General features: G+C 39.3%; 2 protein-coding genes across 2 annotated transcripts; both read right to left on the reverse strand.

The window, feature by feature from the left end:
• Positions 1-766: 766 nt before the first annotated feature.
• On the reverse strand, positions 767-5,593 carry LOC114437941 (cytochrome P450 3A40-like). Its single transcript, XM_028408889.1, has 13 exons — positions 5,439-5,593; positions 4,162-4,255; positions 4,034-4,086; positions 3,852-3,951; positions 3,645-3,758; positions 3,465-3,553; positions 3,229-3,377; positions 2,435-2,562; positions 2,257-2,332; positions 1,906-2,066; positions 1,599-1,825; positions 1,359-1,521; positions 767-1,154 (listed from the first exon to the last, which is right to left on the reverse strand). The coding sequence occupies exons 1-13, from the start codon at positions 5,507-5,509 to the stop codon at positions 1,074-1,076; spliced, it is 1,506 nt and encodes a 501-aa protein (XP_028264690.1). The 5' UTR covers positions 5,510-5,593; the 3' UTR covers positions 767-1,073.
• An 835-nt stretch (positions 5,594-6,428) lies between these two features.
• LOC114437942 (cytochrome P450 3A40-like) lies at positions 6,429-11,046 on the reverse strand. The gene is made up of 13 exons (XM_028408890.1): positions 10,913-11,046; positions 9,972-10,065; positions 9,841-9,893; positions 9,658-9,757; positions 9,440-9,553; positions 9,260-9,348; positions 9,024-9,172; positions 8,313-8,440; positions 8,135-8,210; positions 7,782-7,942; positions 7,475-7,701; positions 7,235-7,397; positions 6,429-7,034 (listed from the first exon to the last, which is right to left on the reverse strand). Exons 1-13 carry the CDS (start codon positions 10,981-10,983, stop codon positions 6,954-6,956), a joined length of 1,506 nt encoding a protein of 501 aa, XP_028264691.1. The 5' UTR covers positions 10,984-11,046; the 3' UTR covers positions 6,429-6,953.
• Between the last annotated feature and the right edge of the window lie 5,286 nt (positions 11,047-16,332).

Genomic DNA, 16,332 nt, shown 5'->3' on the forward strand with positions numbered 1-16,332 from the left:
CGCGCATGCGCACTAGGATCCTGGCCATTGTAGGATTTTAGAGTAACCTTTTCAAGTGCTTGCAAGTAATAGTATCCTATCACAATAAAAGTAAGCATATTAGGATGCAGAAACCCACTCAGATAGAGTGCATGTGGAAGTGGATCCACATCACGGCTGCATATTTCTGAATGTAAGTGCAGCAAACACTGAGCATGGAGTCAGCATGTTTAACCTCCCTCACAAGATTTGATCTTTTTTTATTTTTATTTTTCCAAACAGTCCTTTCTGTCAGCTATGTTTACACTTCTTTTATTCACCACATACACATTGAAGTATTGAATAATCTGTAAATACAGACCACAGTTTAGTCGATCTTAAATTCCCTGTAAACCTAACACTTACAAAGACTCTCAGTTTTTAGCACAAGACTGTTTTAGACTACAATTTACCACTCCTCATATTACACACTATTATGTATTATACAGTCACATAAGGTGTGTCTTCCAGTGTGTTTGTATTTTCCCAGTAAAGCTGCTGTAACATGATCCCGGTGCTCCTGAACACACATAATACATTTCACATCTTTTTCTTTAATAAAAGGCCTTAACCTTAACAGTTGTAGCTAACCTTCTCTCACAATGTCTTCAGGTCAGTGCATCATGATGACACATCAAGCAATGCCCTCAAATCTGTATCACATATTATATTTTTTAGAACACAGTACTGATATAAAGTTAATTGTGGTATTATGGTTTCATAAAAAAATACGACAAACATGGAAAACTCATCTCTGTGACATGTATTTAAAATGTTTGTTAAAAAAAGAAAGACAACATATGCTGAATTAGTAATGTTATATATTGAATTTGTCAAGATTACAAAAAATCACATAGAACATAATCAATATTCTTTAATCTTCCTTTTTAGGAAGGGATCAAGATATTGGTGGCTACGCATCCCCTCCGTCCATGCTAAAACTACACCCTTGAATACAATGTTTCATATTTTTTAATACAACATGTATGTGCTACAGGTAACTTTTATTTGAGAGTCAGCCCATGAAAGTAAAGCCAGGTTAAAGATGATCACAGTTAGCTTGTTCTGGGCTCCAGCTTCAGCTCGATTGGATTCTTGGGTTGGGTAAATCCATTATTTCCCAGCTCCATTGGAATCTAAAAAGACACAGAAATATATATATATATATAGATTCAGTTATAAATGAATAGCCAAACCAGTCACATGTATATTTGACTATGTTGTATATCTTGGTGGTATATTCTGTCTGTGTTGGTACTACCAACTTGAATTCACAGAGAGCAGTTCTTGGTATAGAATAGAAATATTTCATAACCACAGATTTGCTTATGTCTTCTTACATCAGTTTCCTTGCAGGTGACAAAACTGAAGTTCTGAAGGATCTCCACAATGGCCAACTTCATCATCAAGACAGCAAATCTCATGCCAATACAATTCCTTGGTCCTGCTCCAAAGGGCAGGAAGGCGTAGGGATCTATGTTGTCTTTGTTCTCTTTGCTGAACCTAAAACAGAACAATGAATAAATGTCCAATAAAGATAAATACCTAACATTTACCTGCTATTTATGTCTGTGTAGTACCTCTCAGGTTTGAAGACCTCAGGCTCAGGCCACAGAGTAGGGTCACGATGGAGAGTGTAAACTGGTACCATGATGGTAGTTCCTTTAGGGATGGTCACACCGTTTATTTCAACAGAGACCTTTGACATTCTCTCAAGTCGATTAGCAATAGGGTACAGCCTCATGGTTTCATTCACCACCATGTCCAGATACTCCATCTCCATCAGGCCTTCATATGTTGGCTGGCTCTGAAACAGTAATAGAAAATGTAAAGATGAAGGTAAATCACACATCAGCATATTGGTAAGAAAAGAAAAGCTAAGGTAACCTTCTCTGGGAAGGTTTCATCAATCTCCTCTTGCAGGGTCTTTTGTATGTCAGGGTGGGTTGCCAAGTTGTAAGATATGAAGCCCAGTGCGCTGCTACTGGTTTCATAACCAGCAAAGATGAATATCATGGCCTGAGCCAGAATCTCATTATCATTCAAGCCTGCAACACAGACAAAGTAATGAACTTGGATTACTGTCATGATGTTAGTGAACCTTGTGTTTTAGAAGCCAATGACTGTTGTACTCTTAAGTGTCTATACAGCAATGAATGAAAAGAAAACACTTATGTCTGTTTTTACTACAGACACTTTATAAAACCTTTTCTATATGATTTGTCTCTCTCGTTTTACTTTTTTGTTGTCCTTTCTCTGTGTTGTTCTCTGAAGTTTGATAATCCACCATCAGCTGCATGAAGTCCACTCGACTCTGCCAGACAAAGAGCAGGAATGTTCAAGGGGAACAAGCTAAGATATTAAGATAAACTGGCCAACACACAACATCACATCCATGGTAGATGTTTTGAATTACTTTGTGTTCATTCTTTTTCCGGTCTGACTTGATTGTCTTTAGAAAGCTGTAGAAGAACTTCAACACATCAGCAGGGAAGAATGTCACGTCCATCTTTCCAAGAATTGGTAACAAGAATGGAAACAGAACTGGAAAAAAAGTAATATCAAAAGAATATGGTTAATTCAGAACTCAACAGAACAGAATAAAAATACAGGCTGAGGCCAATTCATGACTTCTGCATTTGCAACAGTTCCGCTTATGCTAGAATTATGGTAGGTTATGCATCAGTCTGTTTCTTTATGGTAAATCTGTGATGGGCACTGTAGCTTACAGCTAACTGATGATTGTGACTGTTGCATGAATGTAGGATAAGACAGAGTTGCGCTCTGCGTTTTTAAAATTGCCTCGTTCTACCGGCTGTGGTTCAGGTGGCAGAGCATCCACTGACCATGATGTTGGTGGTTCGATCTCATCCCCTGACTGCATTGCCTATACGTCCTTGGCCAAGACACTGAACCCCAATTTGCTCCCAGTTGTTGCAACATTGGTGTGTGAGTGTGTCTGTGTGTGTGCTTGTGAGCACGAAAGGGTAAATGTGAAGTACTGTAAAGCACTTTGAGTACCTTTGAGTACAAATACAGACCATTTCTACCTGAAGCCTAAGGGCCACTCATATTGAAGCCACAAATGATATGCTGCATGCGGCCATTTGCAAGAGTGCCCACAGAAACCCATGTGATGAAATGTCACAACCCCTCTAGAAGACATGCAGAAAACTCAAACTGACTTTTATAGCATAATGTTTCACATACCTACAAACACAAGCAGAGGATTCAGGAAGTTAAACTTCACCATTCTTTTAATGTTTGCTACAAAAGGGTCAGAGGGATGATTGATGGAATCTATGTCAACACTGAAGGCAGTGCTGGTCACAACATCCATACTATAAGGTCCAAATACTCTAATGAATGAAGCAAACATGGAGCAAAATAAGTGAAACCGTCAAACATTTGTGCTATAAATTGTTGATTTGTTTCAAGTTACTCACTCTTTGACCTCAATGACTTCATCTGCCTCCACTTTTTTGCGCAAACAATTGATCAAATTACTAGAGTGCTTCAACATTATGCCGTACATCTGTCAAAAAAAGAAAGAAAATATCAGACTACTACATGATGACAATCACTTTTACTGTCAATCTAAATAATAATAAAAAGTGCTTATTAACCTCTTTCAGACGTCCACTTGTAAATGATGGAGAGAGTATGCTGCGGATTCTCTTCCATTGGTCATCTTCCACTACTGATACAGCATCACGTAATGGTCCATTCAGGCCAAAATCCTTAATAACACACACACACGAACCTCTGTAAGTTCTTCTGTTGACATTTATTTATTAAGTTAACAAACTGTCTCGGCTGTGTTTTGTCCTCACCCGTCGGTTGGTGAAAACAGTGTAGCACTCCTTCACCAGGATTGTTTTTAACATGTCAGTGTCCATGACAGCGAGCAGAGGTTGCCTGCCGTCATACAACCTTGTTGTGTAGGAAAATGTCTTAGTAGTAATTTGGATGAGAAATGCATGGCACATATTCTGCTCTGTTATTAAGCACTTACCCCCACATCTTCCCATACTCCTGATAGCATTTTGTGTCAAAGTTGTGGACGCCCTAAGGAATAAAGATGATAAAATGTATTAAAAACAGTCAAAACCAACATCAGCAGAGTGTCAGTATGTGTCTCACCTTTCTGTACTCCAAAAACGTCCCAATAAAGGGTAAAGGTTTTGGTCCGGGGATGCCTAACTTCTTGAAAAACCCATATGGAGCATATCCATACCTGAGGTAAAAAAGAAGGATTAGAGCAAACGATCATCACATGTCCATGTAGCAATAATAAAACTCCCTGATTACAACATGTTGCAGCCCCTTACATCATTTCCTATGCCCAACCAAATTTCTCATAAATCAAGATGTTTGTAAGGCTTGAAAGACAGTTAGAAGGTAGCAGTTTCCTCATTTACAGAGAAATCTGCTGATGTCATCCACATATGAAAAAAAATCTTCAAACCACAAACAAACTGGTCCTGCAGGATAATGAATAGATTTTGGCAAAACAACATTTGTAGACCTTTGTCACAGCAAGCATGGTGAAAGCAAAGTATGTACAGGTGTAATTAATCTCTTTACTACGTTTACCATAAGCAGTACTTAGACTTGTGTAGACTTGTTCCCCTAAATGGACTTGGCCCAGGGTGTGTGCTGTGTGTGAAGCTGGTGTTTGTACTTTGATTTGTCACAGATATGATTTTACAAACACCTGGACAATTCTAAATGCCTGTGTCCACAAGTGGTGTTCTCTTACATCAGTCCTACATCTGAATGTAATTATCACGCAGGATTAGAGCTTTTCTCAGGACTGTGTGAGAAAATATTTGTATAGTTACACCACATTTATCTTCCTCAAGTAGTCTTCTACCATTAAGAATTTACACACACAACCTTTAACCTGACCAGTGGTGTGAAAACAGCTGCTTCTCCACCTTATACATGGATTGCCAACACATAGGAAGTTAAAGTAGAGAAAGCTATGTGTACACTTTCTTTACCTCCACCAATCACATGCCTAAAAATGTATTACTACATAAAGGCTTTATTTGTTTAGAAGAAACTATTCTGAACTCTCCCAAATCTCTTGTGCGTCTTTCCCCAATACAGGCACGTTATCTGTCTGACTGATCTGTGCTCAGGACTGCAAACATTCCTTTCCTTGACGTCACATTACAGAAAAGGTTGTCATGCTTTCAAACAAACAGCCAGCTGTGAGTGAAGTTGAATTCTGTCCTTTTAAATGTGCAGCATCTCGTGTGACAGTTTGATTATTATTTCTGGATTGGATAGGAAAATATCTCATTAGACTTTGTTCCTATTGCGCAATGAGTCTGAATGCACATGTAGACTTTGTACACAAATAAAGACATTTAGATAAAGTAAAAATGTAATTAAATCCAGAATATACTTACACTGCGATGAGAGTTAGGACAATTACTATTAATGTCCAGGTCTCCATGGAAAAGTCCGGAAAGTAACCCATCTTTTCTCTTCAGCGAACACACTATCTACAACTACTCCCAGGCCAGCTCTGCTGGAAGTTCAAGCTCCAGAAGGAGGCGGGCTCTCATGTTATGTAACATGTTTCGTTGCGCTTACTGGACAAAGAATGAACTGAACTATCTGATAGCAGGAATCTATTTTTTTAGCTCTATTTTAGGGTCAGCCTGATTTGTTTAGGGTATGTAACACACCTTCTACAGACACAAAAAAATAGTGAAGAAAGGACTGGTTTTGTTGCTCAACAAGAGAGAGGTCATGGCAGTGAATGGTCTAATCTTGCTTTTGTTCCTCTGCCATCCTTTTATAGACCCGTCTTATTGAAAATAAAGAACTAAAACTGGACCGATGAGAAGACTTTGTCATAAGATGTGTGCTGAAAAGCAGTCCTTTCTGTCAGCTATGTTTACACTTCTTTTATTCACCCCATACACATTGAAGTATTGAATAATCTGTAAATACAGACCACAGTTTAGTCGATCTTAAATTCCCTGTAAACCTAACACTTACAAAGACTCTCAGTTTTTAGCACAAGACTGTTTTTGACTACAATTTACCACTCCTCATATTACACACTATTATGTATCATACTGTCACATAAGGTGTGTCTTCCACTGTGTTTGTATTTTCCCAGTAAAGCTGCTGTAACATGATCCCGGTACTCCCAAACACACAATACATTTCACATCTTTTGCTTTAATAAAGGGCCTTAACCTTAACAGTTGTAGCTAACCTTCCCTCACAATGTCTTCAGTTCAGTGCATCATGATGACACATCAAGCAATGCCCTCAAATCTGTATCACATATTATATTTTTTAGAACACAGTAATGATATACAGTTAATTGTGGTATTATGGTTTCATAAAAATATGTTAAACATGGAAAACTCATCTCTGTGACATGTATTTAAAATGTTTATTAAAAAAAGAAAGACAACATATGCCGAATTAGTAATGTTATATATTGAATTTGTCAAGATTTACAAAAAGATTACAAACAATCACATAGAACATAATCAATAAATCGGAAATACTACAAAAATCAGCAGTGACTTGTTTCAAGAAATGCTTATTAAGGCGTGTGTATTTTACTACATGTTCTTACATGATTAAATGAAGGCTATTGATCCAGAGTTGGCTTCATCTTGGCTATGAAATACAGTCAAGAGTGTATATTTGTTTCTGACATTGGTGGGGACTTAAGATTCAAGTAGAATTTAACCCTTGCTGCACCCAATGAGAATCTTCCTTTTTAGGAAGGGATCAAGTTATTGGTGGCTACGCATCCCCTCCGTCCATGCTAAAAATACACCCTTCAATACAGTTTTTTTTTTGTTTTGTTTTTTAATACAACAAGTATGTGCTACAGGTAACTTTTATTTGAGAGTCAGCCCATGAAAGTAAAGCCAGGTTAAAGATGATCACAGTTAGCTTGTTCTGGGCTCCAGCTTCAGCTTGATTGGATTCTTGGATTGGGTAAATCCATTATTTCCCAGCTCCATTGGAATCTAAAAAGGCACAGAAATATATATATATACATTCAGTTATAAATGAATAGCCAGACCAGTCACATGTATATTTGACTATGTTGTATATCTTGGTGGTATATTCTGTCTGTGTTGGTACTACCAACTTGAATTCACAGAGAGCAGTTCTTGGTATAGAATAGAAATATTTCATAAGCACAGATTTGCTTATGTCTTCTCACATCAGTTTCCTCGCAGGTGACAAAACTGAAGTTCTGAAGGATCTCCACAATGGCCAGCTTCATCATCAAGACAGCAAATCTCATGCCAATACAATTCCTTGGTCCTGCTCCAAAGGGCAGGAAGGCGTAGGGATCTATGTTGTCTTTGTTCTCTTTGCTGAACCTAAAAAAGAACAATGAATAAATGTCCAATAAAGATAAATACCTAACATTTACCTGCTATTTATGTCTGTGTAGTACCTCTCAGGTTTGAAGACCTCAGGCTCAGGCCACAGAGTAGGGTCACGATGGAGAGTGTAAACTGGTACCAAGATGGTGGTTCCCTTAGGGATGGCCACACCGTTTATTTCAACAGAGACCTTTGACATTCTTTCAAGTCGATTAGCAATAGGGTACAGCCTCATGGTTTCATTCACCACCATGTCCAGATACTCCATCTCCATCAGGCCTTCATATGTTGGCTGACTCTGAAACAGTAATGGAAAATGTAAAGATGAAGGTAAATCACACATCAGCATATATGTAAGAAAAGAAAAGCTAAGGTAACCTTCTCTGGGAAGGTTTCATCAATCTCCTCTTGCAGGGTCTTTTGTATGTCAGGGTGGGTTGCCAGGTTGTAAGATATGAAGCCCAGTGCGCTGCTACTGGTTTCATAACCAGCAAAGATGAATATCATGGCCTGAGCCAGAATCTCATTATCATTCAAGCCTGCAACACAGACACAGTAATGAACTTGGATTACTGTCATGATGTTAGTGAACCTTGTGTTTTAGAAGCCAATGACTGTTGTACTCTTAAGTGTCTATACAGCAATGAATGAAAAGAAAACACTTATGTCTGTTTTTACTACAGACACTTTATAAAACCTTTTCTATATGATTTGTCTCTCTCTCGTTTTACTTTTTTGTTGTCCTTTCTCTGTGTTGTTCTCTGAAGTTTGATAATCCACCATCAGCTGCATGAAGTCCACTCGACTCTGCCAGACAAAGAGCAGGAATGTTCAAGGGGAACAAGCTAAGATATTAAGATAAACTGGCCAACACACAACATCACATCCATGGTAGATGTTTTGAATTACTTTGTGTTCATTCTTTTTCCGGTCTGACTTGATTGTCTTTAGAAAGCTGTAGAAGAACTTCAACACATCAGCAGGGAAGAATGTCACGTCCATCTTTCCAAGAATTGGTAACAAGAATGGAAACAGAACTGGAAAAAAGTAATATCAAAAAATATGGTTAATTCAGAACTCAACAGAACAGAATAAAAATACAGGCTGAGGCCAATTCATGACTTCTGCATTTGTTTGTCTGCAACAGTTCCGCTTATGGTAGAATTATGGTAGGTTATGCATCAGTCTGTTTCTTTATGGTAAAACTGTGATGGGCACTGTCGCTTAGAGCTAACTGATGATTGTGACTGTTGCATGAATGTAGGATGAGACAGAGTTGCGCTCTGCAGAATCAAGAGCATCCACTGACCATGAGGGTGGTGGTTCGATCCCATTCCCTGACTGATTGCCTATATGTCCTTGGCCAAGACACAACCCCAAGTTGCTCTCAGTAGTTGCAATGTGTAAAGTACTGTAAAGCACTTTGAGTACCTTTGAGTACAAATACAGACCATTTCTACCTGAAGCCTAATGGCCATTCATGTTGAAGCCACAAATGATATGCTGAATGTGGCCATTTGCAAGAGTGCCCACAGAAGCCCATGTGATGAAATGTCACAACCCCTCTAGAAGACATGCAGAAAACATGAACTGACTTTTATAGCATAATGTTTCACATACCTACAAACACAACCAGAGGATTCAGGAAGTTAAACTTCACCATTCTTTTAATGTTTGCTACAAAAGGGTCAGAGGGATGATTGATGGAATCAATGTCAACACTGAAGGCAGTGCTGGTCACAACATCCATACTATAAGGTCCAAATACTCTAATGAATGAAGCAAACATGGAGCAAAATAAGTGAAACCGTCAAACATTTGTGCTATAAATTGTTGATTTGTTTCAAGTTACTCACTCTTTGACCTCAATGACTTCATCTGCCTCCACTTTTTTGCGCAAACAATTGATCAAATTACTAGAGTGCTTCAACATTATGCCGTACATCTGTCAAAAAAAGAAAGAAAATATCAGACTACTACATGATGACAGTCACTTTTACTGTCAATCTAAATAATAATAAAAAGTGCTTATTAACCTCTTTCAGACGTCCACTTGTAAATGATGGAGAGAGTATGCTGCGGATTCTCTTCCATTGATCATCTTCCACTATTGATACAGCATCACGTAATGGTCCATTCAGGACAAAATCCTTAATAACACACACACAAACACTCCTCTGTAAGAAATAAACTGAGCTCTTCTGAGATTTATTTATTAGGTTAACAAACTGTCTCGGCTGTGTTTTGTCCTCACCCGTCGGTTGGTGAAAACAGTGTAGCACTCCTTCACCAGGATTGTTTTTAACATGTCAGTGTCCATGACAGCGAGTAGAGGCTGCCTGCCGTCATACAACCTTGTCGTGTAGGAAAATGTCTTAGTAGTAATTTGAATGAGAAATGCATGGCACATAGTCTGTCTCTGCTTTTAAACACTTACCCCCAAATCTTCCCATACTCCTGATAGCATTTTGTGTCAAAGTTGTGGACGCCCTGAGGAATAAAGATATGAAAGAAATGTATTAAAAACAGTCAAAACCAACATCAGCAGAGTGTCAGTATGTGTCTCACCTTTCTGTACTCCAAAAACGTCCCAATAAAGGGTAAAGGTTTTGGTCCGGGGATGCCTAACTTCTTGAAAAACCCATATGGAGCATAGCCATACCTGAGGTAGAAAAGAAGGATTAGAGCAAACAATCATCCACATGATCATGTAGTAATAATAAAACTCCCTGATTACAACATGTTGCAGCCCCTTACATCATTTCCTGTGCCCAACTAAATTTCTCATGAATCAAGTTGTGTTTGTAAGGCTTGAAAGACAGTAGCAGAAGGTAGCAGTTTCCTCATTCACAGAGAAAACTGCTGATGTCATCCACATATGAAAACAATCCTCAAACCACAAACAAACTGGTCCTGCAGGATAATGAATAGATTTTGGCAACACTCAAGTAGTCTGGTACCATTAAGAATTTACACACACAACCTTTAACCTGACCAGTGTTGTGAAAACAGCTGCTTCTCCACCTTATACATGGATTGCCAACACATAGGAAGTTAAAGTAGAGAAAGCTATGTGTACACTTTCTTTACCTCCACCAATCATATGCCTAAAAATGTATTACTACATAAAGGCTTTATTTATTTAGAAGAAACTATTCTGAACTCTCCCAAATCTCTCGTGCATCTTTCCTCTATACAGGCACGTTATCTGTCTGACTGATCTGTGCTCAGGACTGCAAACATTCCTTTCCTTGACGTCACATTACAGAAAAGGTTGTCATGCTTTCAAACAAACAGCCAGCTGTGAGTGAAGTTGAATTCTGTCCTTTTAAATGTGCAGCATCTCGTGTGACAGTTTGATTATTATTTCTGGATTGGATGGGAAAATATCTCATTAGACTTTGTTCCTAATGCGCAATGAGTCTAAATGCACATTTAGACTTTGTATACATATAAAGTAAAGACATTTAGATAAAGTAAAAATGTAATTAAATCTAGAATATACTTACACCATGATGAGAGTTAGGACAATTACTATTAAAGTCCAGGTCTCCATGGAAAAGTCCAGAAAGTAACCCATCTTCTCTCTTCAGCGAACACACTACTATCTACAACTACTCTCAGACCAGCTCAGGAAGTAAGCTCCGGAAGGAGGTGGGCTCTCTTGTTGTGTAACATGTTTCGTTGTGCTTACTGGACAAAAAATGAACTGAACTATCTGGTAGCAGGAGTAGATTATTATATACAGCTGTGTCACACATGGGATACTTCTGAATATGATACATATTTGTTATTAGCTCATTATCATTAAATTCATAGTCTTTTTTTACCATATATCTTTGACAAATTTTAAAAATGTATGTACACAGAATCAGAGCGATGGAGAGCTTAAACTTATCAAAGATATGGGAAATTATGTTAGTTGCTGGTAGAAAGTTCCCACATCCAGTAAACTTTACTCTACTAACTAGAACTTATTCTATTTTTTTGCTCCTGTGAGGAAGTGGGAGCTGAGGGACCCCTGAATGGCCATGTGCCAGAAGAAGGAAGAAGCAGTGCATTCAGTGCCAGTCAGCTTATCATTGAGAAAGGAGACTGCACCAACACAATCACTGATTCTCAATTGATGGTGCCACAAAACCACTTTGAGCTCAGCTTTGTCTGATGAAAGAACAGACCAGCATCTGTCCTCAGCTTAGTCTCCTGTCTGTGATTTTTGTTCATTCATTGATTCATTGATTTATAACCACAGTTGCAGAGTTTTTTTGTGTTTAATGTCATCATCTTCTAAGGATATAACAGTGCTGAGTGCTACAGAGAGGCAAGGCGATGCTATTTACTTTCTGGTCCCTTTCTGGTCCCCACTGAATGCATCAATCACCGCAGTGTGGAGTGTCTGTGTGCCTTTAAGTGCTTGTATTCTTTCTTTCTGCCAGATCACCTTTTCTCTATTATAGAAATATGAATTGAATGTAAAAAAAAATACAGTGCTCAGTTATTTAGATTGGAGATTAGATTAGATTGCAGGATACAGCACATACAGCAAAAGCTCCCCCTGCTGGCTGTTGCAGCTGATGCAGAATGTAACTATTATATTGTGTAATTTTAATGGATATAAATTACAAGACAGACATTTGACACTAAATTAAGGCAGAAAAACAATTAAATATTGGTCCTAAGTAAAAACACAGTACATGTGTATCTCAGCATCTGTTATCAAACTGTCATCTCTCTGGAAAAGGTGAACAGGATGTAAGAAAGTATATCATAGAAAGTTAATTTCCCTTGTGGTTGGTTGTGCATTATTTAACAGAAATCAACTTTCACATTCAATTTTATTATCATCAACTTACAACATGTTACTGAATAATATGTAACATGTATCATACTGATGACATTTCCTTCTGGATGCTTTTATGACTGTCCTTATAAAATAAAATAAAAGCACCAAAAGAGAGGCAGACCCACCTGTCATCTCGTGCTTGTAGAACAAATTTTTCATTGTTATGTGAGGAGGCTGCCTTTGGCTGTTGCTGGGTCAGCAGAGAATAAATAGAGTTGTTTCTGTGCTGTTTCGTATTTCTGTGATCCCATGTGAATGTATCAATGTCAACAGGCTGTGTGTGTTGTGTGTGCTCAGGTGCCCACAATTTTACAAAGGCTGCCTGCCTGCCCGCAGCACTACACTGAGTGGCAACAGTGCCTTTTTTTCCTGTTTGGCTCAGATCAATTGTGTAAAGATGAGTTTCCAAGCAGTAGAGAGAGAAGGCCATGAGAGACAGGTAAGGTATTGAGTTGAGACCGAAAGAAACAAAGGATGGTGAAGTCTGAACACACAGAAAGAAGAATATAATGCAATGATATATCAAACTGTGGTTTTCATCCCTAACATCCCAGTTATAAAGTCCATAGATACGATTTTTTGGATTTGGATTTAATTGCAAGACAGTATTAGATAGCATACATTCACTATGCAGCACAAAGGTTCCTGGTTCCAGTGTGATTAAGGCCTTTCTCTGTGGGCTGTACTCTGTAGAAAGCCCCTTCACCGTCACTTCCCCATGGTATAAACCCTAGTTCACTACCTGTAGCTGCTTGTCTTTGCTAATAACACCTTGGATTTTCATGTTTATTTTGGCAAAACAATAGTCACACATGCTTTGTTTCTCTGATGAGAGGGTAGGGCCATCCAAATGCATCCATAAGGGAATTTATTCTGCGTCTGTTGGTACCGCTCCCTAGAAATCCAGTAATCCACTAAAAAGTAATCCACTAATTCTTTTTACAGAACAGTAAAAGTTGAATTGGTTGGTCAGGCTATTAAGCACATAATGAAGAATGTAGCAGTAGTAGTTTCTCAACCTGTTTCACATAAACAACAGTGTACCCTATTTTAGAGAGAGGTAAAACACTTGAATACAAATTGTTAGATATACTTTTGTTTCCCCCAAAAAGTGGACTAGAGTCATATGAGTGGTGTACAGGCCATTTCTCATGCATTCGATGCATGCATGTGTTTTTCTACTCACTGTTGATATGATTGACATGATACAGTATGACAGTGGACTAGACATCCCTCCTGTGCCAGGCCGCCTGTGGCCATTGAGGGCACACACACATGTTATGTGAAGGAAACTGGTGTGTATACATTTGACTGCATGAGAAGGCACAATTTCTGATGCTATTCTGAGAAGAGGACATATTAAGGGGTATTTAATAGCAGCTGGATGGCCAGTGTGTCCTCCAGATGTTGTCTGGGAAACAGTAATTGACCTGCTAATGAAGTCTGGGCTCCTCCTGTCAGCCCTGAACATTAGAGACAGTCTGTGACATTGGAGGGGACACCTGCCTGTCTGACCAGATGACAGCAAACCTGAGCTGTAATGAGGCACACAGCATCTCTCTCTGTCATTTATACACACTTTCATATCTGTGCATTCCTCCATGTGAGATTTTGCCTTCATGTTGAGTTAATGTGTACAAATTTCTCATCAGCCAGCCACCACTTTCCCACACAAATACACACATTTAGTAGCAGATCAACAAGGAGGTTCCCAAAGTTAATTGCGCCTATGTGCGGTCGGCTGTGACCACCCTGGCTTGCCTGGTGGTTTGGCGGACGGCCCCAGTGAATGTCACCTTCTATAACCAGCCAGTGTATGTGTGTGTGTGTGTGTATCTGTCTCTTTTACTGCTGTGTGTTTGTAAGCAGTGCATGGTGAGTCATGCTGGAGAGAGGTGGGAATGTCTGGCCATCTCTGAGCAGAAACACATGTTTAAATTGCAGCATGGAGTGGAGGCAGATGAGTCTTAGTGCCTGGGTGTGAAGGTAAGAGAAAAGTCATGTTACAGCTCACACTAACTTAGAGGCACAGCCATCAATTGAAGCTATCAGGTAGCTGTGGAACAGAAATGTTTGACCACACGGTACTTTTTAGAAAGTATGGTGTCCACATAAATCTGGGTGTAGGAACACTTGCCAGCAGAGGGCAGTACAGGGTAACATGTGAGTTGGTCCTACAGTGGGTAGTTGTAGACAGCTGCTATCTCCTTTTACTGCTTTATAAGTGGTGCCTTATTAATCTCACAATACGGTCACCAATTCTATCATCATTTGCTCTGAATAGTTGCGCACTTTTCTGTGTTCTTTATCTTTTCAGCAGCTCATTGCTCTTTGCCTCTTTACTTTTTTTTCTTCTCTTCAAGCAGCTGCACCTTTTGCCAATTAGTTTTAGTCCTCTGAGCATCGGTCTGGATACACTATCCCCATTAATGTCTCACAGGAAGAGCCACATGGCAACGTTAAGTCACGGTGGCAGTCATACAGGGACAGTTAATGGCAGTCAGCCTGGTGCAATATGCTTCTGTACAGCAGCGTGCTCAGGGACCCCCACCCGAGGGAGCTGAGTAACATTGTGACTGTCCCGGCTGAGCTGCTGCAAAGTCACACACCTGCAACACTGTACACCATCTCTTTATATTTTTCACATTTTTGTGTGTGACAAAAAAAACTGTATAGGTGATTTGAAGAAGAGAGAAATGGAGATGAATCTGTGTGCATGAATAACAACACAACTGATGCAACCTTCTGAGGCTGTGTGTAATGTTTACTTGTCTGATGCCAACTCCGGTGTCCAATCTGGCCCATTAGTTTCGACAGGAAATCATGTCTGCTGGCCACTTTCGATGAGCTATGACTGCTCATCCAAGTGTGCTGAGGAAAGACAACTTTGCTGGGAAAAGTGCAAGAAGGAACATAGATTTACAGCACACACACACACACACACACACACACACACACACTACAGTGACAGGGTGATTTAGTGGTTTTTAATCATTCCTAAATTGCCTGTCGTTCTCTCTCTCACAGCAGTACTTGATTACACACACCGGTACACTACATGAAATAAGACTCCACTTCTGTCAGACACTGGGAGTGGCCTGGTCCAGAGTTTTGAGGCTGATGGGGTTAGAAAGCTTGAGAGTCCATTACATTGTTTCTTGTCTGATGCATTGGAAAGTGCAGAGTGAGCAGGGAAGGCAGTAAAAACCTTCATAGATCTCCACTGTAAAGAGCAAGACCGTGAAGACCAAGACTCCATCACCACCATCATGTGCTAAAATCAATGACTCCACTAAATCTGCTTGCTCCACATTCAACTTGCCCTACCAAAAAGATTTCTGAGAGGTGCAGAGTTAAATGTAATTCTAAATCCCAGCTTCATGCAGTGCCAAGCTGAGGTTTAAAACAGCCTGAGGGGGAAAAGATTTGGTCAGAGCTGTGTCCTTATCTGACTGCTGTTTTAATGCACTGTTACTATTAATTCTACAAGTGTAGTGCTTACCATCCGATCCCTGCTAAGTTGAACTAGTTATGGAGGAAAAAAGTCCCTTTGAACACAAAACTGACACCATAAAATGGAACACAAACTGCTTCTACTTTACATTTGTGGTGTGTTGATATATCCCTGCTGTGTACCTGCAAGCCTTTCAGCTGCATCTGATTGAATATGTCAGATTAATCACTCATTTCATATTATAATAGCCACATTTATTTATGGCCCTCTGGAGGGCTTCTGACTTCAAGGTGTAGAATGTTTACTCTACCAGTAAAGGTAATAAATGATTAGTCAGTAAATCTTGACCATCACTCACTTGTTCATCTCAAATTGTGTCTTCAGTGCAAAATTAAGCAGCTTTGAGTCTTTGTACAAAAAAGACATGTGTTCTGGCTGCAGGGTTTTTGACTCTAACACTAACTCTGAGGGCATTCTGAAAAAAGCTGCTTGGAGATGAGAGATTATAATCCCTCAATCCATTTTTGGGTTATTTTGAAAGGTTTAGAGTCTGCATTCAGGATGTGTGACCACTGTCCAAGTGACAAGTAACCCTGCTTACTAGTATGATAGAGATTAGCATGCAGACAAGA

Source organism: Parambassis ranga, chromosome 7, assembly GCF_900634625.1.
Source record: "Parambassis ranga chromosome 7, fParRan2.1, whole genome shotgun sequence".
Taxonomy (NCBI): Eukaryota; Metazoa; Chordata; class Actinopteri; family Ambassidae; genus Parambassis; species Parambassis ranga.

Coding starts and splice junctions, on each gene's coding strand:
- LOC114437941 (XM_028408889.1), bottom strand. CDS start 5,509: ATGGGTTACTTTCCGGACTTTTCCATGGAGACCTGGACATTAATAGTA. Junction 3,952..4,033: donor GAGTATGGGAAGATGTGGGG/GTAAGTGCTTAA, acceptor CTACACAACAAG/GTTGTATGACGGCAGGCAAC. Junction 3,378..3,464: donor GAAGTCATTGAGGTCAAAGA/GTGAGTAACTTG, acceptor TTCATTCATTAG/AGTATTTGGACCTTATAGTA.
- LOC114437942 (XM_028408890.1), bottom strand. CDS start 10,983: ATGGGTTACTTTCTGGACTTTTCCATGGAGACCTGGACTTTAATAGTA. Junction 9,554..9,657: donor CTGTTTTCACCAACCGACGG/GTGAGGACAAAA, acceptor TGTGTTATTAAG/GATTTTGTCCTGAATGGACC. Junction 8,441..9,023: donor TCCTCTGGTTGTGTTTGTAG/GTATGTGAAACA, acceptor ACTTTTTTCCAG/TTCTGTTTCCATTCTTGTTA.